General features: G+C 59.6%; 2 protein-coding genes across 3 annotated transcripts; both read left to right on the top strand.

Annotated features, from left to right (window-relative positions):
- The first annotated feature begins 38 nt into the window (after window positions 1-38).
- On the top strand, window positions 39-2,926 carry FOXRED1 (FAD dependent oxidoreductase domain containing 1). Its single transcript, XM_035555600.2, is given in 12 exon segments — window positions 39-173; window positions 580-707; window positions 709-807; window positions 893-1,003; window positions 1,103-1,221; window positions 1,307-1,401; window positions 1,498-1,599; window positions 1,721-1,785; window positions 1,884-2,035; window positions 2,137-2,266; window positions 2,369-2,473; window positions 2,555-2,926. Coding segments are annotated over 12 exon segments (1,485 nt in total). The 5' UTR covers window positions 39-49; the 3' UTR covers window positions 2,810-2,926.
- A 1,133-nt stretch (window positions 2,927-4,059) lies between these two features.
- On the top strand, window positions 4,060-15,061 carry EI24 (EI24 autophagy associated transmembrane protein). 2 transcript variants are annotated; one of them, XM_035555868.2, is made up of 11 exons: window positions 4,060-4,164; window positions 6,184-6,331; window positions 9,028-9,173; window positions 10,931-10,991; window positions 11,870-11,936; window positions 12,712-12,836; window positions 13,217-13,336; window positions 13,476-13,587; window positions 14,027-14,138; window positions 14,311-14,385; window positions 14,695-15,061. In XM_035555868.2, exons 2-11 carry the CDS (start codon window positions 6,290-6,292, stop codon window positions 14,852-14,854), a joined length of 1,020 nt encoding a protein of 339 aa, XP_035411761.1. In that variant the 5' UTR covers window positions 4,060-4,164; window positions 6,184-6,289; the 3' UTR covers window positions 14,855-15,061. The 2 variants fall into 2 exon arrangements, with proteins under 2 accessions (XP_035411761.1, XP_050571001.1); XM_050715044.1 differs by lacking the exons at window positions 10,931-10,991; window positions 11,870-11,936.
- The last annotated feature ends 357 nt before the right edge of the window (window positions 15,062-15,418 follow it).

Here is a 15,418-nt window from a genome sequence, read left to right as displayed (position 1 = left end):
GACGGGGGAGGGGGCGTGGTCCGGCGGGGAGGGGGCGTGGCCTGGCGCCATGCTGGGGGGGGCGCGCGCGCTGCGGGCGCTGCGCGCCGGGATCGGGCCCCGGGCGCGGGGGGGGGCGGCCCCCGGGCGGCCCCTGCAGGTCGCGGCCCCGCAGAGCTCCGACGTGTTCCGCGGTGAGGGGGGGGCCGGGGGGGGGGGGCTGGGGGGTTGGGGTCGTGGGGAGCCGGGGCGGGGCGGCGGGGGTCGCAGGGAAGCGGGGGGGACCCAAACGGGGGCGGGAGTCGGGGCGTGGGGGGGTCTGGAGGGGCTCCGGGGGGGGGGCGGGGGTGCAGAGTGGGCTCGGGGAGGGGTCTGGGGGGGGTCCTGGGGACCTGCACGTGGGATGCTGGGGGGGGGCAGGGGGTACAGAAGGGACTGGGGGGGGCCCAAGGGGGAGGGGGCCGGGTGATGGGGGGGGGTGATGGGGGGCTCCCAGTGGGTGCAGGGGGGGCTGGGGGGCTCCGAACGGGCTGGGGGCTGGGGGCTGGGGGCTGGGGGGGCGTCCGTGCGCTGCGCCCCCACGGCCCCGATTCCCCGCAGAGCTGGGGCCGGCGCTGTCCCGCCTGGGTCGGACGCTGCGCGGGCAGGTGCCGGGGCCGGGGGGCTGGAACCCGCCGTGGTCCCCCCAGAGCTGCCCCCCCCCGGAGCAGGCGGACGTGGTGGTGGTGGGGGGGGGGCGTGCTGGGCTGGGCGGTCGCCTACTGGCTGAAGGCGCTGGAGAACCAGCGGCACGGCATGCGGGTGCTGGTGGTGGAGCGGGACCCCACGGTGAGACCCCGGCGTTTGGGAGGGTGGGGGGGGGCACAGGGAGCCCCCTCTCACCCCCCTGTACCCCACCCCCCCCCCCGAACAGTATTCCCGGGCCTCCACTGTCCTGTCGGTGGGGGGCATCCGGCAGCAGTTCTCCCTGCCCGAGAACATCCGCCTGTCCCTCTTCTCCGCCGCCTTCCTCCGCAACATCAACGTGAGTCTGGGGGGCGGGGAGACACAGCGGGGGGGGGGGGCTCACCCCCACACCTCGCTCACCAGGCTGTGTCCGTCCGTCCCCCCCCCCCCCACCCAGGACTACCTGTGGGTGCCCAACGAGCCCCCCATTGACCTCCAGTTCCAGCCCTCGGGGTACCTCTTCCTGGCCTCCCAGCGAGGCGCTGCCACCCTGGAGGCCGGCGTGAAGCTGCAGAGGTGAGGCCTGCCCCCCCCCCCCAGCCCCCCCCCCCCGTGGTGTTGTCACCCCCCAACACACACACCCGATGCCCGTTGTCCCCAGGGAGGAAGGCGCCAAGGTGGCCCTGCTGTCCCCCAGCCAGCTGAAGGCCAAGTTCCCCTGGATCAACACGGAGGACGTGGCTGTGGCGTCCTACGGTGAGGGGGGGACGCGTTGCGTGTCAGCCTGGGGGGGGGGCTTGGGGACAGCGGTGCCACCGGCTGTGTGCCCGTGTGCGTCCCCCCCACCCACAGGGCTGGAGAACGAGGGCTGGTTCGACCCCTGGTCCCTCCTCAACGCCTTCCGGAGGAAAGCCATGTCCCTGGGCGTCCTCAGCTGCGTCGGGGAGGCAAAATGTGAGCCCCCGGCGCGGTGACACCGCAGTCACCGCTGCTGCCACCGCCGCCGGACACCGGGACGCCTGTAATCTCCTTCTCCCGCACCCCCCCCCCCCAAAAAAACCCCACACATTTCCAGCATTCACCATGCCCGCCGAGGATGAGATGCCGCTGATGGCGCGGGACCGCGTGAAATATGTCAACGTGAGCGTGTGCCCCCCCCTCCCCGTGCCACCACCGTCCCCAGCTTGGGGGCCACCCCGTCCCCCCCCGCCCCCCGCCACTGTCCCCGCTGTCCCCAGGTGCGCCTGCCCGACAGCCCCGAGCAGCAGCCCATCGCCTGCGCCATCATCGTCGCTGCCGCCGGCGCCTGGACCGGGGAGCTGCTGGAAACGGCCACCGCCGGGCTGCCGGGGGGGTCCCCAGCCCCCCTCCCCATCCAGCCTCGGAAGAGGTCGGTGCCGGCCCCGAACGTTGGAATTTTTCCCCCCGCTGCCCCTGTTCGGGCGCTTTTTAGCCCCGAAACGGAGAGGGGACGCGGCGCTGCGCCCGCAGGTACGTCTACGTGTGGCACTGCCCCGACGGGCCGGGCCTGGAGTGCCCCTTCCTCATCGACACCTCGGGGGCCTATTTTCGGCGCGAGGGCATCGCCGGCAACTTCCTAGGGGGCATGAGCCCCCCCGAGGTGCGTCCCGGGTTGGGGGGGGGGGGGGGCAGTGTGGGTTGTTGTTTTTTGGGGGGGGGGGGGGGGGCGGGAGGACACCCTTCTGACGTGTCACCCGCGCAGGGGGAAGAGCCGGACACGGGGGACCTGGAGGTGGACCACGACTTCTTCCAGGAGCAGGTCTGGCCGCGGCTGGCGCACCGCGTGCCCCCCTTCCAGACGCTGAAGGTAGGGTGCCCCCCCCCTCAAAAAAATAAACTTGGGGGGGGGGGGGGGCGCACCCCTGTTCACACCCCGTTTCTGACCCAGCTGAGGAGCGCCTGGGCCGGCTACTACGACTACAACGCCTTCGACCAGAACGGGGTGCTGGGCCGGCACCCCCGGCTGCAGAACGTTTTCGTGGTGGGGGGGTTCAGCGGGCACGGGCTGCAGCAGGCCCCCGCCGCCGGCCGCGCCGCCGCCGAGCTGCTCCTGCACGGCCGCTGCAGCACCATCGACGTGGGGAGGCTGGCGCCCGGCCGCCTGCTGGGCGGGGAGCCCCTGCGGGAGGCGGCCATCGTCTGAGCCGGGAGCTCCCCCCCCCAAAAAAAAGAAAAGGGGTGTCGGGAGCCTCCCCCCCCTCCCCCCACCTCAAAAAGGGGCGCTGCGGGGCCCGTGGTGGAAATAAAGAGATGCACGGTGCGGCGGCTCCGTGGGGTGACGGGGGGCTGCGTGTCCTGCATCCCCCCTGCTGAGGCCTCCCCGCTGCCCCGAACCCCGCAGCTGCCCCCCGCCCCCCCCGCTGCTCCCCGTTACGCTCGCGTCACCCCGATGCCTCCGTCACCTCCCAGTGCCCCGCATCGCCCCCAGTGTCCGGCCCCACTCCTGCTCGTTGCCTCCCAGTGCCCCATTACCCCCAGTGTCCCCCATCCCCCTCACTGACCCCGTTCCCCTCCATCACCCCATTCGTTACCTCCCATTATCCCCATTACCCCCTTCCCCCGTTGTCCCCAATAACCCTAATTTCCCCATTCCCGTTACTATTTGCCCCTCATTTCCTCATGGCTCCGTTACCCCATTTTCCCCATCCCCCTTTTGCCCTTGTTGCCCCAATGCCCCTTTACCCCATTGCTCCTTTTTCCCCCCGTTATTCCCATTACTCAATTGCCTCCCATTCCCTATTTGCCCCCCATTATTCCCATTGGCCCCCATTATTCCTATAGCCCCCCTTATCCCGTTACCCCATTGCCCCCCATTATCCCGTTCCCCCTTTGCCCCATTCCCTCTTTAACCCCATTTCCCACTTGCCCCCCACTGCCCCCATTATCGCCATTTCCCCTTTTCCCCCATTATCCCCCATTACCCATTCCCCCCAGTTACCCCCATTACCCCCCATTATCCCCAATTACCCTGTTACCCCCGTTATCCCCCATTACCCCGTTACCCCATTATCCCCGTTACCCCCCCATTACCCCCGTTATCCCCCATTATACAACATTCCCCCCATTATCCCCCATTCCCCCCCCGTTACCCCCCATTACCCCCCATTATCCCCAATTACCCTGTTACCCCCGTTATCCCCCGTTACCCCATTATCCCCCGTTATCCCCTATTACCCCCGTTATCACCCGTTACCCCCAGTTCCCCCCATTACCCCCCTTATCCCCCATTACCCCGTTATCCCCCATTACCCCCGTTATCCCCAATTCCCCCCCGTTACCCCCCGTTACCCCTTTTCCCCGTTCCCCCCCCCTTTAGCCGCCCCCCGCCTCAGGCCGGGGCAGCTGCGTTGACGACTGCGCATGCGCTGGGTGCCACCGCTTCCCCCCCCCCCCCCCTTCCTCCCTCCGCGGCGCATGCGCACCCCTCCCCTCCCGGCCGGGGCGGCGCGAGCTGGGCCCTGCTGCCGCCGCCGCCGCGCGGCCCGGCCCGGCCCGGCGGTGAGTGGGGGGGGCGGGGTCAGTGAGGGGCCCTGAGGGACCCTGAGGGACCGTGAGAGACCCTGAGGGGGCCCTGAGGCACGGAGGCGGCCCTGAGGCGGGTGCGAGCCCCGGGAGGGGGGGGGGGCCCTGAGGTAACCTCGGGCCGTGTGGCCGCGGCGCCTGAGGTCCCGGCCGCCCCCGTCACGGCTCCGCTGCCTCACGGAGGGAGCGCGGCCCCTGGCGGCCCCTGTCCCGAAACTGCGCCCCCGGGCCGCGCTCCGGAGCCGCGGGTGGCCGTGTGCGGCGTTGGGCAGCGGCGGCGGGTCGCGACGGGAACCGTGTCCTGGGCAGAGGCCGGGTTTGGATCCTCCTGTCGTTACCGGGGGGGGGGGGCGGGCTCCAGCGTTGGTTTTGTCAGCCGCGAAGGTTTTTTCTCCTCAGGCGGCAGTTCGGGTGCTTTCTGTGCTCGTGCGGCGCTTTAAAAGGAGCGGAGGGCTCGGTGCGTTTTTGGCAGACGGCTGTTGGAGCGGGTTGTGCTTTCAGCAGGGGCTCTTGGGGCTGTTCAGGAGCAGCCCTCCTCTGCCGGGTTCGCGTTGCAGACCTTGAATTCTTTACCCCTGAGGAAGAGGAGGCACGGAGGTGTAAGGCGTTAAATTCAAGCTTGCTGCGTTGAGTTTAGCAAGGATGCTTCTGTACCTGTCCAAAGAGACGTCCGTAGTGAAAGCCTGTGTAAGAGTATGGGGGCCGTGTGTCACAAGGCACAGAAAGGATTTCCTCGGGATCCCGCCTGAGTGCTTTTAAAAATAACCAAACAGAATCCCTAAAGGAGCCGTGCACAGGGGATGCGCTTAAGGGAGAAGAGGTGCATCTGCGGTGGTGTCGCCCTTGGGTCAGCAGCCTCGTGTCACTGGGACAGAAAGCATCCTCGTGCCCCTTGTCCCGGTGAACCTACCTGGCTCCTCGGGCAGTCAGCAGTGCCGTGCGTGTTTCATAACTGTCCTCAGCCCACACGTTCCTGCTGAGATCGCTTGTTCCACGCCGAGCTGACAACCCGAACCACCTGCAGCGTAGCTGCTCTGCTGCTGGATCTTCCTGCCGGGCCCTGATGTCTGACACCGAGAAGCACCCGTCGCCGGCTGCGGGGCCCTTGCTCCCCGTGCGGGACGTGGTTCCGCGGTGGGCTTCACCCCCGCCTGGCCGTAGCAGCTTTCCCTTCCAGCACCCCGCAGCACGGCGGTGTCGTTCTGAGGCAGGTGCTGGCGCTTAGGAGCACGGAGTCTGCGGGACGAGGCGTTAACGTGAGGTGCTGCAAAACTACCAGGGCAGATCCCCTCTGCGCTGCGCGCCTGAGGGTCCTTGCCCGGTGGGATGCTGCTGAGGGCTGGAGCCGGGTGCTCAGGAGCCGGCACTGGGGTCGGGCGTGCGCAGGGCTGCTCGGGCAGGTGTCGTGCCCGAGGTTTTGGAGCGCTGCAGCCCGCCGAGGGGAGCTGGTGGAGGTGAAACAGTGGTGGTGAGGCTGCTGCTAATCTGCCGGAGAGCTGGTTCAGGAGGCTGCGGGCTGTGAGTTGCAGGCGGGGGATTTTCTTCCTGCTTCAGTTGCACGCCACTCCAGCGTTGGATGCCTCTCCTGGCCACGCGCTTGGGCTTAGGCTTGTTGATCTTTGTGTAGATCTTTCTGTAGAAGCGTAGAGCAGAGCTGCTGGGGTTGTTGTGCGACTGTCCAGCCTTTGGAAGGAAACGTTCAGCTCTGTGAAGTGTTTTCAACCTTCCCGTTGTTTCCTCCCGCTGGTGCTTGTGTGGTGGCCGCAGCGTGTGGCTGTTCGGCCGTGCTTTCTAACTCGAGTGCTTTCTCAATCAGAAAACAGCAGGCGACATGCCGACGGGAGGGTGAAACATCCTGCTGCTGTGGCCAAATACTTCTGTCTGTTGAGGATTGCTGGGGTGTGATTTGGCTTGTAATTACCGTGCTCAGACTGACGCGTCAACCGAGATGTGGTGTTTGTGCCTGCCACAGTCCTGTGTTCTCTCTCTCCACAGACTCCATCCGTTTTCCACCTCTCCATGATGAGAGAGGCTTGGGTTCGGCTTTTCCCCTCTCCCTGTAGCTGATAGTTTTGGAAGCAGAGGTGATGCTGGAGTCAAGATGGCAGATAGTGTGAAAACCTTCCTTCATGACCTGGTCAGGGTAAGTCTGCGTTCCAGGTCCCGCGTCGCAGGGACTGTTCTTGCTTGCTGTGGGGATGGCGGGTCCGCTGCAGGGAGCGCCTTCCCTCCCGCGCACTTGAGGGGACGTTACAGAATTTGAAAGAAAGGGGGCTCCAGATGTACTTCACTTGAAGACATCTTCCATAATCTTTGCAATACCCTGGAAAATGCTGTCAGAAGAATCCTGCTGATGTCATTTTGGCTGCCCAGCTTCTTGGAAGTGGTTCTCTCTCCCACACCCCAGGAAGGATCCATTTCATGCCAGCTTTGGGACAGTGCCAGCGTCCTAAAGGAGTGCAGCGTGGGCTTGGGGAGTTACTGCCACGCGTAGGTGAGCACAGGAGAGCACAGGACAGCTGACCGCTCTCGTTTCCCAGCACTGGTGTGCTGTGTGCTCTCCTGATGTTCTTTTTTCCATGTCATAAGTGGGTCCTACCCAAAATCGCCCAGCATGTGCCAGCCGATCGGTCCGTTCCTGATTTCATAAGGAAAGATGTACGGGGTTAGGATTTTGTAAGGCAGAGGTGCTGTAGGCAAGCTTCCTGCTTGCTGATGACAGGTAGAGCTGGTGTGGCGCTGGGGCTGTGGGATGCATGCTCCCTGGGCTTTAGCAAGTGTTTTCTAGAATAATTTCCTCCCCCGGTGACCACTGTGCACCTGTTACAAAGGGCAGGCCGAGCCCTTTGGGCTGGGACAGATTTCCTTCGGGCAGAAGTCACCCTCGTAGCCCCTGTGAACAGGGCGGTTGCTCTACGGCAGTAAGGCTTCGCATGAGCCGAGCGCTCCTACCCCGTGCCGCTGCCTCTCCCAGGTGTAAGTGCGGGTTTCAAACCCTGCTGACGTGATGCTGAGGCAGAGCCGGCGTTCGGACACCCGGCATTGGAATGAGCGAAGGCTTTTGGTGCCCCGGCCACAGCGCGAAGCGGCAGGACCCGTGTCGTTTCGTGATGCTTTCGCCCCGTCTGTAGGCAGCGGGGAGAGCGACCCACGTAACGAGTTCCTGCCTCATCGGGTACGAGCAGCATTGCTCTGCAGTACGTCAGACGTGCGCACGGCTCCAGGATCTACGCCGTCACGTCAAGGCTGCGCAGGCTGAACTGGTGCGTGAGCCACCTGGGCAGTGGCGCCCTCCTGGACCCCCGAGGTCCTTACGGTCCTGGTTTTGCTGTGAGATTTTGGTGCTGGTGGCGGTGATACCTGCTGGGGCTGGAGATAGCTGCCTGTGGAGCACCAGAAGGTAGCGAGAGGAGCCTTTTAAATGAGGAGTGAGGCAGAGACTTACTGTGGGGCGCTTCTCTACTAACAGCTTGTTTTGGTTTGCTTGCCGTGCGGCAGCAAAGCTGTGAAAGGTGCCCGCGATGTCTGTTGGGGTGGGAGCCCTGCCGACTCGTCCCCTTCCCAGCCCTCTCCGTCCTTCCAGGCAGCTCGACCTCAAGCCACCGGCGATGTGCACAGGGCTCAGCCATCGCTGCAGCAGTAAAAGTCACCCGCATGTAAAAGTCACGGCAGTCGCCCTGCCAGCTGCGGCAAATCTGTCGTTAAAAGAAAAAGCAATGGCATTGGAAATCTTCTCAGACGCTCCCTAGAGCCTTGCATGGATGTGGCTGATGTGAGAATGTTTCTGAGACAAAGACAGATGCTTTTATTTGTAAAGGAATAAGCATCAAGCTCGTAGTCAGGCCACAGGGACTTTGCACATCCTAAGTATGCTATAATTATATTTTATTGGCCTTAGAAATGCTGGCAGGGGCAGAAGTGCGTTGCGCCAGACAGAAAAAAAATGGGCTGCGAAAGCTCTGACTCTGGCTTTTGCCAGGGTTATAAATAGAGGAGATTGATGAGAAATCACACCTTTAGACCCCCCAAAAAATAAATAGATAAATAAAAGGCTTTCCAGTGCTGCTCCTAAAGCTGCTGGAACGCGTGGTGATTTAGGTCACCAGGCTGTGGAAAACAGACGGAGCTGCTGGCCTGAGCCTTGGTGCTGGCTTCCCCCTCTCGCCGGGGAGCGCGACTGGCCTTGTCCCTTCTCCCATCTGAGGGCAACAGGCGATGCAAGCGGGGGGCTGCTCCCTCACCTCTGCCCCCAGATCCCTTTCCTGCTTGCCTGAGGGTTCCCCGGCCTCGACTGGGAGTGTGGGCTGAGTAAGGGCAGTGCTGATGCAAATCCACCTCGACCCGAAGGAGGAGCTGGGAGGAGGTTTTATTCGGTCTTCTCAAGAGTGAAAGCCCAGAGTCTTCTGCGAGGAGCGGCTGGCGTAAAACACAGCTGGTTTTGAGCTGGAGTTTGATCCGTTTACCTTTTCTCTCTCTTGCTGTTGCTGAGCACGGCTGGCATTTCTTTGAAAGAAAAGCTTTGTTTCCAGATTGCTTTATCTGGATGCGTCACAGCACTGCTGTCCGGGGAGTGTTTTCGCTTCCTTCCTTGTGCTGTGAGCCCCCTCCCTGTCCCGTAACGAGCTCTCTTTGTTAATTCTCTGTACTGGGCTGCCAGCCCTTCCCCGACAGAGGAGCTGCTAAAGCAGCAGCCACGCGTGCAGCGCTGTGCACGTGCCTTTGGCATGCGTTTATGTCCCTTTCCGTAACCAGGAGGTTTGGATGGCCTGGGTCAGCCGCGTCCCACTCCTCCCCCCTCTGGGGAACAGCGAGCCTGACGCGCTTCCCTCGTGTCCCCAGGGAATCAAGGACTCCATCTGGGGCATATGCACCATCTCCAAGCTGGATGCCCGGATCCAGCAGAAAAGGGAGGAGCAGAGGCGAAGGAGAGCAAACAGCGCGCTCGCCCAGCGGAGGTTTCACATGGAAGAGAGGAAGCAAGAGAAGTGAGTATGGGGCCTGATGACACAGATCAGATAATTTGCTCGTTTCCTCTTCGTCTGCCAGCTACTGAGGGCGGGGAGAGAGAGCAACTGCCCAGAGCTTTGAAGAGCCCGCTGAATTGCAAAACCTCTGCAGGTCGTAGTGATTTGGCAGGGCTTCTGCTTTTTTCCTCCAAAATACCCATCGTATCACAGTAGGCTGGCTAAAAGGGAAGTTGAGGTAAGTGGGGTTTAAGAAAGAAAGCCATTATTTTTGCCCGCACTCGTGAAGATTTCCGTGAAAGTGTCAGAACCGTTAGAGACCTGCAACCCGAGCATCAGCAAAAGCTGAACTGCTGACGTCTGCAGATGGCTTGCAGTAGAAACACGATTCATAAACCCAATTGTACCGAGTGCAAAACCAGTAAGTGTGAAAACCATGACGTGAAATGCCCTTTTTTCTACTCCGTGTAACAAAACTTTGGAGCTCGTAGCATGAGGTAAGATGACTCCTCGTGCTGTTGGAGAATTAAGAGGCTGCAGGCAGTTTGCGATAGCAGGTACGTGCTCTGCGGTGTGAAGCTGTCCAAGCCAAAAGAACGTGGATTTCTAAGCCTCCTCTTTTTCCTGAACACTGACCTCTCTTGCTGCCTTTCAAAGATGGTTGCTGTTGGTGGTACTCGGAGTTGGGAAGCAGCAGCAGACAGCCTGCTCAGAGCACGTCTCTCATCCACGTGACGCGTTCGGGGCAGATGAAGTATCGCATTTTCCCAGCCTTGCTGTGTTCTGCAGCCACCCAGAACAGTTGCATCCACTAAGGCTGGGAATGCCAGAATTATATCCGTGTGGGAGCAAACCAGCATCTATTCTTGTGGCTGACTCCCAAACTGCACTGAGACGTTTCTCGACTGGCCTGATTACAGTTGGGCTGGCATTTGTTCCATTTGGATGGTAACATGCCGTTCAAGACTTATTTACAAATTGTTTTGCCTAGCTCAGTGGTAGTTTGACCTTGTCTAAAGATGATGGAGAAGTCTCCAATGTCTGATCAGCTTACCCCTCCTACGACCGTAGAGGTTCCTGCCTTCTTGCATACGTGCTGCCCTTGAGAATTAATATTTATTTTAGGGGGACAGAGCAGTCCTATTTTGCTGTTTTTCTTTGTAACAATATTCCTTTGGTAGCAGAAACTGGTTGGAAAAGTCCACTACAGGGTCCTACGGAGCTGCTCTCTCTCTTGTGTATCCATAGACGTGTGTCATATGCAGAGAGAGAAGCCAAAACCACCCTCAGCTGAAGTGGCCTCTTCCAAGAACAAAAAGCACCCCGAAATCTGTAATATTTTTGCAGTAAGGGTTTGAGGAGAACAAAGCTCGAGATCTTTACTAAATGCTTAAAATTCTGTTTCTCTAACTTGACATTCCAAGGATACGTTAAAGAAACCCCAAATAAAAGCGTGGCTCCTTTTATTTCATTTACTTGGGGAATTTTATTTAATTTGGGGAATTCTTAAAGGTTGACAGTCTCCCTGGTGCAGACCTGTAGAAGTGCAGCTCACACGCTGGCTGAAACCTGCTGCAAGTCTGCGCTGGGATTTCTTGCAGAATTCCAGCGTTCAGATAAAATCAGGTGTGCTGCTGGCATTGAGTTGCGTATCTTAGGAATTTCTTCAGGTGTCTGCTACGTCGGTGCCCAAAATTCGGGGCCGAAGCAGTTGCCATTTGTCCGGATCCCGGGAGCTGAGTGTCTCTCTCGCTTCTCTCTGTCCTATCGCTCGCCAGTGAACCCCGGATTGTGAGCCGGATATTTCAGTGTTGTGCCTGGAACGGAGGCGTGTTCTGGGTAAGTGGGGATTTTTGCTATTTTCTGTGTTCAGATGCTGTGGAATCCAGTGCCCTGCTCCAGGGCTTGTAAGCTTTCAGTGGTGCCCGGCTGCCCTGCGGCTGGAAGGCCGTAGGAGAGGCTGGACCGAGAGGAGCCGTTACGCTCCCTGGTCCCGATGCTGTATTTACAGGGGCACAGCATAGGGCTGAAGTGGTGGACTCTCTTGGGAAACCTGCATAGTAAACCCCAGCTGCTTTTCCAGGTCCTTGAGGCTGCTTTTCCCTTGAATATTCGGCTCCTCCTCTGTTGCAGCCTGGGATATTGCTTTACCAAACTGAATATTGTTATCTCGAGTCATTTCCTCAGCTGTGACCTTACCCTGACTGTTAGTAGGTTTCAGGAAGCTAGTTCTTAATGGAGCAGACACTTTGCAACCTACTAAATCACCAGCTGCATGTTCCCGTTAGGCTGGGGCAGGGTATGAGGAGTCACTGTGGAAACGTTAAAAGGAAAGTGCTCGGTCACAGGTTTTGGCTGTATTTAAACAGATTCCAGTGTGTCGATGGATCACTGCCCGTACAAAGGCGTGTGTGGAGCAGGCAGAGGGTCTGCCTTCAGATCAGTACTTACAGCCTTTGCTGTCAGGATGTGTGGACATAAGGCTTTCATTTGAGGCTGAGCCATTTAGGTGCCGAGCAGGAAGCTGTCTGCTAGGCAGACCGCGTGGCTTCGGAGTCGTGGTGGCATCAGGAGGGGCTGCAGTACCTTTAGGTGCGTTGCTGCCATGGGCGTGGTTGGAAGTTTTGGGGTTTCACTGCGCCGGGTGGCAGAAAAGAGCACAAGAATGAATGTGCGAAGGCTCACCGAGAACTCTTGTTGTTTCTTTCTCCCTGTAGCTTAGTCTCTTCTTGTTCTACCGAGTATTTATACCCGTACTTCAGTCAGTCACAGCACAGATCATTGGTAAGTGCCTTTTTCGGTTTGTACGTTAAAGGGTGCTCGGCCGTCCGTGGGAGTCCCAACGCTCATCCCAAACTGCTGAGGCTTTGCCCTGTGAGCTGCTCCTCGTGCTCGTCTCCTTGCATTGTTTCTCTCCCCGCCGGGCACCCCGCTGATGGCACGCTCCTCGTTCAGCAGGACGGGAGAGCACAGCTCGTCTCGAGGTTGGGCCCAGCCCTCCGTTTGCCTTCCCCTGTTCCGTTTCACGTCTTGGTGAAACCTGAAGTTTTACCAAGGCCAACTTGTGGGATGGGTTCTAGGAAGGACCCTTCTTGAGGGGACTTGGACGCGTTGGTTTTCTTGAAACAACAAGGAAATTTTTCTTCTGTCATCAGCTGCAAAAATGTATGGATGAGGCTTGAAAACCACACACAGGCTGTGCTAAGCAGGGCTGTGCTTAATTGTTCCGTAGAAAATCGGACAGATGGGTAATTCTGCTAACAGACTGGAAGGGCTGACAACAGTCTTTGAACCCTTCTTGTGTTAGGATCTAGCCCGTTGGTTTTGCCACTCAGTACCCACAGTTGTCGGTAGATGCAGAATATTTTTGCAAATAAATGAAAAGCAAGTGGGTGGAGGAAGAAATGTTGTTTTTTTCCTTTCCTTGAGTGCTGCAGTCAGGAGTACTTCACAATGGCAGAGACGGCTGTGCCGGGAAGCTTTAACATGGACCTGTTGGGTTTGCGATCTGAAATGAGGAGGTTCCTAATGTGCTTTTCTCCCTGTCCATCTCTCAAAGGCGACCCTTCCTTACACGGTGATGTCTGGTCTTGGCTGGAGTTCATTCTCACCTCCATTTTCAGCGCCCTCTGGGTCCTTCCCCTGTTTGTGCTCAGTAAGGTTGTCAATGCCATCTGGTTTCAGGTAGGTGACGGGAACATTGACCGCGTGTCATGCGAGCGATGGGACCGTCCTCGTTAAAGCTTGATCAGTCAGGAGTAAATCCCCAGGGCACCCTGCAGCCCTTTTTGCTGGTGGTAGGGTGACGGCGTTTTGGCTCCAGATAAAACGTTGCACGTCAGGCCCAGAAATGGCACGAGCCGGCTGTGTGGACCACCTGCCATCTTGGCATCTCTGCACAGAAGGGGGGCAAATTCCTGGTTTGGCCGTAAGAATCTTAGAAAATCTGAAATCCCGTCCTGAAAAGGGGCCTCGGGGGTGTTCTCAGTGGGCAACCACAGCTCACCAGCATCGTCTGTCATCTTAACTGCTTTTCACTGAAGTCCCCTTCTCTCTTTTTGCAGGACATTGCAGATCTAGCTTTTGAAGTTTCTGGCAGAAAGCCTCATCCCTTTCCCAGTGTCAGTAAAATCATTGCTGACATGCTGTTTAACCTCTTGTTGCAGGCACTGTTCCTCATCCAGGTGAGACCAGAGTAAGGAACCAGAAAACAACCCAACGCCTGCCTGGGCCACCCCGCGCCGTGCTCCGGGGCAATGGCAGGCGCGCTGCTCCCCCCTGGGTCCCGAGCAGCCCTCGCTCACCTGCTCTTTTCTTTCTCAGGGGATGATAGTGAGCCTCTTCCCCATCGATATCGTTGGCCAGCTGATCAGCCTCCTGCACATGTCGCTGCTATATTCTCTCTACTGCTTCGAGTACCGCTGGTTTAACAAAGGTGAGTGCTGCCCCCGCTCTCGGCACCGCCTGCGAGGCCGACGGGGCCGAAACGTTTGCTGCTAGGCGGCCGTTTCCCTGCTCGAGTGGCATCCGGGGGGGCCGCCAGCAGGACGTGCGCAGCCGCAGGAGCCCTGCGTGCGGCAAAGAAGTGAGCAAGCCGCTTCGCGGTCCCACACCAGCTGACAGGAGTCACTGTTGCTGGTTATTGCTGTTCTCTATCTTGCTGCTGCTGCGTGGTTTGTTTTCTCTCTGTCCGTGTGCTCTTTTGGATAACCGTTATAAGTATTTCCGTGCTCTTTGAAGTAGACTGGAAAGAAAGGCTTGCTGTTCTGTTCATTTTCCCTCACTTTTTTTTACAAGGGCTGAAGTGTAATGGAGGTCTTTTCCCAGCGTGATAGCTCTGTGGGTTGATTTCTGTGGGATTTTGTTCTCACCAGGAATTGAAATGCACCAACGGTTATCCAACATCGAGAGAAACTGGCCCTATTACTTTGGATTTGGCTTACCACTGGCTTTTCTCACTGCGATGCAGTCGTCCTACATCATCAGGTGAGTCCGTAGGAGGGCGGTTTGCTGTTGGGGAGCCGCCTGCTCCCAACCCAGAGCCCATACGCTTCTCCCCTCCTTTCCTGCATCAGAGAACTTCACCCTCATCCACAGCACCAGAGAGGGCCTCACTGAGGCCACAAGCAACCGAGGTGCCTGTTCTCTTTTCTTCCAGTGGCTGCCTCTTCTCCATTCTTTTCCCTCTGTTCATCATCAGCGCCAACGAAGCAAAGACCCCTGGCAAAACCTAGTAAGTAGTGGCCCGGGGAAGCTCCGTGCTGGTGTTAGGTCCAGGACAAACGGGTGGTAAATGGGGAACAGCGCAGGGAGAACAGAGACTGCCCGTGCTCCGTGGGTGAAAGCGCGAAGGAATGGCGGTGCTGGGCTTCCTGTACCCACTTAAAAGCTGGGTCAATTCGCCTTATCCCCGGAGGGAGGCTGGGCAGCCACTGCCCCGAGCAGCGCGAGGGCTGGAGGGGGCTTCTCAGCGCGGGGGTGGCATCGGGGAGAGCCCGGGCTGTCGGCAGGCGGGAAGCTCACCGGCTCCGTTCCCTTCCAGCCACTTCCAGCTCCGTCTCTTCTCCCTGGTGGTTTTCCTCAGCAACAGGCTCTTCCACAAGACCGTTTACCTTCAGTCCACCCTGAGCAGCGCCTCCGCGGACCGGCTGCTGTCCCCCCAGCCATCTCCTGCCAAACACAAGCCTGCTCTGGGGCACTGAGCTGCAGCCGGCGGGGCGACGGGGCACGGCCTTCACCTCGGCTGCTAGGAAGGCCCCGGGGATGGCAGGACGCGGCCTGCCGCGGTGCCCGCGCGTCCCCCGCTGCCCAAAGCCCTGCCCGCGCGGCGGTGCGGTGTCCCCCGTGAGCATGCAGATGGGAAATGTGGGAAAAGTCTGGATTTTTAACACCTTTATGAGTTTGGAAAAGCCGGGCTCCCTGTGCTTGTGTTCTAGCATCACTTCCCTCCCCGGGCAGTTCTGTGTGCGTCCTCCCAGTGCCATCTCTCCCTTCCCCTCGATGGGCGGTTTGCAAACCCCGGTGTGCCGCGTTCCCCTGGGGCACTTGAGGAATCCGGCCGGGCGGCAGCTTGTTCGCAGCGGGGCTGGCGGCTGCTGTGGGCGGGCTCCGGGGGCGGTTTTGGGGGTGAATTTGGGGGAAAATTCGACTTTTGACGCCGTTTCCCACAGCATTCTCCCACAGCATTCTCCTCAAGAAACTGGCTGCTCAGGGCTTGGACTGGCGTACGCTTCGTTGGGTTAAAAACTGGCTGGGTGGCCGGGCCC

The sequence above is a fragment of the Cygnus atratus genome, chromosome 22, assembly GCF_013377495.2.
Source record: "Cygnus atratus isolate AKBS03 ecotype Queensland, Australia chromosome 22, CAtr_DNAZoo_HiC_assembly, whole genome shotgun sequence".
In the NCBI taxonomy this organism is placed as follows: Eukaryota; Metazoa; Chordata; class Aves; order Anseriformes; family Anatidae; genus Cygnus; species Cygnus atratus.
This window is presented reverse-complemented; position numbering and strand designations above follow the sequence as displayed.

Bases quoted from the DNA above. Each gene is read 5' to 3' on its own strand.
- EI24 (XM_035555868.2), top strand. From the start codon at position 6,290: ATGGCAGATAGTGTGAAAACCTTCCTTCATGACCTGGTCAGG. The intron at 14,139-14,310 runs GTGAGTCCGTAG...CTTTTCTTCCAG, and splicing joins CAGTCGTCCTACATCATCAG to TGGCTGCCTCTTCTCCATTC. The intron at 14,386-14,694 runs GTAAGTAGTGGC...GTTCCCTTCCAG, and splicing joins AAGACCCCTGGCAAAACCTA to CCACTTCCAGCTCCGTCTCT.